Source organism: Homarus americanus, unplaced genomic scaffold, assembly GCF_018991925.1.
Source record: "Homarus americanus isolate GMGI-L3 unplaced genomic scaffold, GMGI_Hamer_2.0 scaffold50257, whole genome shotgun sequence".
Lineage (NCBI taxonomy): Eukaryota > Metazoa > Arthropoda > Malacostraca > Decapoda > Nephropidae > Homarus > Homarus americanus.
The window spans coordinates 7,562-13,194 of record NW_024726686.1 but is presented as its reverse complement, the minus strand read 5'-3'; the positions used below and the strand labels follow the sequence as shown (position 1 = coordinate 13,194).

Sequence of the window (5,633 nt, the reverse complement as noted above, 5' to 3'; positions counted from 1 at the left end):
CGGAGGCGGAACGACCTCCCACTTATGCTACACCTCTGATGTCTCTCTACAAAATCAGACTAGAGTCAAGCTCAACAGGGTCTTCTTTCCCCTCTGTTTAGTGCAGGCCCGTTCCCCTGCCTGTGGGTTCGCTAGATAGTAGATAGGGACAGTGGGAATCTCGTTAATCCATTCATGCGCGTCACTAATTAGATGACGAGGCATTTGGCTAGTAATACACACAACAATATTTGTTAATGACAACAACACGGAGCCGCTTCCTGCGTGCCCGGACGCTCTTCACTTTATCTAATTTTCTTTAAAAATTAAAAACTTAAATGCACAACGGTGCCCCTAAAATCTGACTATCTTGCAGGGATTACCAGGTTCCCTGCACAACCACTCTCCTGGCATTTCTTCCCTTCCGCAATATCCATCCTGGTAGGGAGCTCCCCGCAGTGCTTGGATGTTGGTCACCGGATGTCTTAGATGTAGTTGGCAACTGGCACCCCGTCCCACCCCATAAAGATATTTTAAGGGCCTTATTTATTACCCGCCGGCCCTGCTGGCGGCTGCTGGTTTGGGAGGGCTGCCAGTTGCTCGTGGTGACACACTTGTGAAGCTCATGGATGAGGCTGCTGTCCGTGTCTCTGTTGCAGAAGGAATCGGAGCGATGGTCATCTCCGACTTGTCAGGAGAGGACTAAAACCTAGCTAAAAATTTAAAAGAGTGAATGAGTTAGAGCCTCTTGTCTAATTTTTTTTTAAAATAGAGCACCCGCCACAGCAGGCCCGAACTCCGTGTGTGTCCCGGGAGCAGCAGCACCCCGGTGGATTGGAGCTCTTTGGCAGGGATGAGATCAAACTGCCCTGCTTGCAGTGTGGGCGAACGCCCCAGCCCCAGCATTCGGGCCGCGGAGCGACATCCTAGCCGTCCGCCTGCAGTCTGAGGGATCTAAGGATGTTTATAGATCCCTCAATGGCCATTGTGACAAGTATCTCGATGCCCGCGCGTCTGATGCCCAACCGGCTGAGCAGCTTGATAGTGGCTGGTCTTATGCCACCTCGTGCACCGAAGGCAACACCCAGGAAGTTCACTGCAGCTACCGGAGGCAGCGAGCTGTTGTTAGCAATGAACCTCCTGATATCGACCTCGTGTGCACGGTACTTATCGATCTTGTGCTGCTCAGCTAAGCGAAGGGTGTTAATATCGCTTTCGAAGGGCACACAGACGTCGAGCACCGAGTACTGGCCATTTTTCTGCAGGATCAGATCAGGCTTCACGAACGTGTGACCACTTTGTACTCGCGGCTCTAAGAGTACATGGAAGCCTTCTCCCTGTAGCCACTGTTTTAGCTTAAGGAGGATACGGTCATGTCTTGTCACTCTGTGGTTTTGGGCAGCAGGACACCTCTGTAAGAGATGTAGTATATCCTCCTGCCCTTCCCCACATTGGCGACAGGTCAATCTTCCCAAGTCCTCATTAGGCACCCGGCCAATGGCTCTAGAGACTCGGCAATTGATGGTCTGAGACCTGAGTCGCAATAGGTCGATGGCTTTCCTGCCTGGGCCTAGATCATTTCGCAAGATGGTATTGCTGGCCCGGCTTCCAAAGAAGTTCTCCGCCCCCTTGCCATGCCAGGATGTACTCCACTCTTCCCTCTTCTTCCGCAACAGCGACCTTTTCAATTGAGACAAGGTGTTGTTGTCTACATGGCCTACCCGGAAGTGCCTCGCCATTGCCCCGACTTCGCGACCCCAGAGACCCCCAGAGGCTATAAACCTTACTGCAGGGTCGTCTGAGGCCACGCCCCCGTCTCTCATGGGTAGGCCAATGGCCGCTGTATTGAGCGTCCGAGGTAGGTGGAGCCATTGCCTGGTCCGGTCGCGAAGGGTCCTGTCTAGTGCCCTGAGAAGGTTCATAGAACAGGATCCCTTCACGTACCTATACTGAAGCCTCGGGATAATCTGAGACTTCAGTATCTTGATCTTTTGCAAGGGTTTCAGCGAAGAACCTCCTATTTTCTCCATGATGTTCTGGAGTTTTTGTTTTTCGCCATCGACCCTACTCCCCGGTCTCTCAAGTCCTGAGGGCCCCACTTGGAGCCCTAAGTACCTCACGTACTCATCAGGTTCAATTCTTGGTAGGTATTCGGCCAGACCCGTGGTCGAGTTCAGCATTGTAAAGCATTCCTCGGTCACGACCCTGAGCTTCACACCATACCTACCCCTTGCAGCCCGCTCAAGACCCAGTGTGGCACACTTCGTGGGCTGCGCGGCCAGTCCCCTCGCACCAAGGAACCGGTCGAGCTGATTCAGGCTCCTCTGCATCCCGAGCCTGGACTCAGAGACTATTACCAGGTCGTCCGCGAATCCTGTCACCGCCACCGACGTTACATCGTCCAGGCGGTATCCAACGACAGGACCCAGGGACTCCAGGTACTCATCCACCACGGCACAGAAAAGGAAGGGGGACAATGGACATCCCTGCTTCACTCCTCTGGTCATGGGGATGGGGTCTGACTCCCCGCCGGGAACGCAAATGCTTGTCCCTACGTGGCTGTAAAGATCCTTCACAACATCCAGAAGGTGGTTAGGCGTATCCAAGCGCCGAAGTGCCCTGTCGAGAGAGGTGTGCGACACAGTGTCGAACGCTTTGGCTACGTCGACAAAGGTGATATAGATGTTACGCTTCTCTCTCCGGGCGTGCCTTATCAGTCCCTCTACGAATGCTAAGTTCTCACCGCACCCGTCGACGGACCTAAAGGCCTTCTGGATTATACTTGTGTTCGCACTCTCCACCATCCGGAATGCGAGGATCTTACAGTACGCCCTAAGGATGTGGGACCCGATCGTAATTGGACGCCAATTAGAGGGGGTCCCAAGCGGCGATTTTTTGGGAAGCATGGACATTCTGCTGTTTTTCGTCCATTGAGGAACCCGTGCCAAATACAGCCATGTATTGAATATTCTTAGGAGAACCCTCGGCCCTAGCCTTCGTAGCGCTCCGGTGTCGAGCTCTGGGTTCTCCGGACCTACTGCGGTCTCCGGTCCACGAAGTGCGCCCACCACCTCTTTGCCGGCTATGGGGTCAAGAATTGTCAGCATCCTGTCATTCGTGCGCACCTCAACATGTTCGTAATCCGGGGGCGATTCAGCAGCAAACCTCGGTCGGAATTCCGCTACGAATTCATCGACCGAGGGCCTCTCGCCCCCGAATTCGACATCGTTGATGATCTTATTTGCGATCTCCTTTGGGCTGCGTTTGTAAGCCCTTTGTGTCTGTGCATACTCCATTCTTTTTCTGACTCTCCTGGGTAGATGTCTATAACTGGGCGACACTCTATTTACTCCTTGCCGAGGCGTTCTTCCAGAGAATAGCCTCGGCTTGTGTGCCCGCAATGCAGCCTCCAGCCCATTCAGCGCCATCTCGACGTGGTGTTCCGTCAGGCCATCTGGGGACGGAATGGCCCGCAGCACTGAATTGAGACTGACGACCAATGCGTCACCCTCCTCCTCCTCCTCACTGAGAGCCCTCAGATGCTCCCATAACTTGACCCTCGCCCCCAGCTCCGGGGCGATATCCCGCTCTGGGTCACTCCCGGAGTCATCAGGGTCAGAGGGGTCAGGATCGTTGACCCCCTCGGGTAGCTGATCTTGTATGAGGGCTCTTGTGCCGCCTCCAGCCCCGTTGGTTGATCTGGGGCTGCTTCCAGGGTCTTCTGTTTCCTGGAGGCCACTTCGTACGATGTTCCTGTACTTTTGGGTCTTGCGCATAGCCCTCAAGCGTTCCAGCCGGATTGTCCCCTCCGGGAGGCTTCCAATCAACACTTGGTTGATTTTGGAAACCCCCCTTCCTGACTGGAGGAGTTTCACCTCCTCCTCCGCCACTAGGAGCATTTCCTGTGTGGAGTAGGCAACCCGCCTGGCAGGCTCAAGGGTTTGGTTGTAGGTCCCCTTGTGCATATGACGAGTGTGTTGGGTAAGTCCCACCGGAGTTGGGAATGTCCTTCCACACTCGCCACATGTGTGGTGTTGGGGACCCGCGCAGACCTGCTGCTCCTCTAGGGAGCAGCTTTTGAAGTGGACTGCACAGACTTTAGGGTCGCTAAGTGGCACTTGACATTTGCCGCACCTGATTTGTAGAGTCGCTCGGTGCGAGGACCTGGTGTGGTTTGCGTATGCCCTAGCAGATCTAAAAGGGGCATCGCAAATTCCATAGTTACTCCCGCCGTTTACCCGCGCTTGGTTGAATTTCTTCACTTTGACATTCAGAGCACTGGGCAGAAATCACATTGCGTCAACATCCATCAAAGACCATCGCAATGCTTTGTTTTAATTAGACAGTCGGATTCCCCTGGTCCGTGCCAGTTCTGAGTTGATTGGGGCGCCAGCCGAAGTGGGATTGTAGTGAACCGAACGGCCCCGCCTCCCCGCACCTCTTACTACAAGAGCTTTGGAGGACGGCGAACACTGCCCGAGAACACGCCCACGCAGCCTAGTGCGCTCCACGAAGGGCCGGAGGCATGCGGTCCGAGTTAGAGGCGCTTAGGCCACCGCAGCGTCACGACGAGAGAGGAGCGCACATGTGCGATATCATCCCTCGCCGACGAACCACGGCAGTTTGCCCTAACGTCCCTACCGTCACCTCGCCCAGTCCTGCCGCCCGAACCCAGGCCCGCTTCCGACAGGCCCGACTGGCCCGATCTCAGAGCCAATCCTTATCCCGAAGTTACGGATCTAATTTGCCGACTTCCCACCTACATTAGTCTATCGACCAGAGGTTGCTTACCTTTGGAGACCAGATGCGGTTATGGGTACGCACAGGCCTGAAAAGCAGACGCCGCCGGAAACGAGTTCCACACTGCTGCCTGGGATAACCACCTCGCATTTTTCACGGACCGGCGGTGGCACTCGGAACGCCGCAAGAACCGCGGCGCTCTACGGGCTAACCGTCTACTAACGCCCTCTCTGAATGAGAGATTTTCTAGGCCACGGCGCCTTAAACAGAAAAGAGAACTTTTCCCGACATCAGCCGGTGGACGCGAAGGGTTTCAGTTGCTAGGACCCTTCGCGGGCATGTAGCATTCCCAAAGGGCGCACACACACCCGCTAGGGTTCCAGGCCTGGTTACGGAATAAGTACCGTATTCCCTTTCGCCACTCATCCTTTGGCCTTTCACTTTGTTAGACTGTGTTATATAAGACCGAGGTAGATAGATAGAACCCCTACTTAGTTGTGGTTCTTCTTCTTCTCCTCTGCTCGTGTTGCATTTGCCTCGAGCGTGGATCAGGCCTTAGCCCTGGGCTTAGGAGCGTGTAAAATCAAAAGTGAGGTCCGTGGTTGCAGGGGCACCACGTGTTCCCCCACCGTCCCGGGAGCGGCAATGTTCCGGAGAGGAGACGCCACAATCAAAAGTGGCTCCCTCTGGAGGTGTGTCTCTGGCAGAGGATGGGATCCCTGGCGAACCCCCAGGCCCACTAAGTCCTCGTATAGCCACGGCCGCTGGCAAGTCAGCGGCTGAGGACACAATCACAACAGACAGACCCAGCATATCGGGACCAGGAGCGACACCCAAAACGACAAACATCATCGTGACCATGGAGTATAAAGGTGCGGGGTCCTTTGACAAAATCCGGTGTGGAATTTGCGATG

The 5,633-nt window shown here is 54.8% G+C and overlaps 1 protein-coding gene across 1 annotated transcript; it reads right to left on the bottom strand.

The window, feature by feature from the left end:
* Nucleotides 1-905: 905 nt before the first annotated feature.
* On the bottom strand, nucleotides 906-3,944 carry LOC121865689. Its single transcript, XM_042365209.1, has 3 exons — nucleotides 2,207-3,944; nucleotides 1,470-1,819; nucleotides 906-1,238 (listed from the first exon to the last, which is right to left on the bottom strand). Exons 1-3 carry the CDS (start codon nucleotides 3,942-3,944, stop codon nucleotides 906-908), a joined length of 2,421 nt encoding a protein of 806 aa, XP_042221143.1.
* Nucleotides 3,945-5,633: the final 1,689 nt, after the last annotated feature.

Coding starts and splice junctions, on each gene's coding strand:
- LOC121865689 (XM_042365209.1), bottom strand. CDS start 3,944: ATGCACAAGGGGACCTACAACCAAACCCTTGAGCCTGCCAGGCGGGTT. Junction 1,820..2,206: donor TCTTGAGCGGGCTGCAAGGG/GTAGGTATGGTG, acceptor CGCTCAATACAG/CGGCCATTGGCCTACCCATG. Junction 1,239..1,469: donor TCTCTAGAGCCATTGGCCGG/GTGCCTAATGAG, acceptor CTGATCCTGCAG/AAAAATGGCCAGTACTCGGT.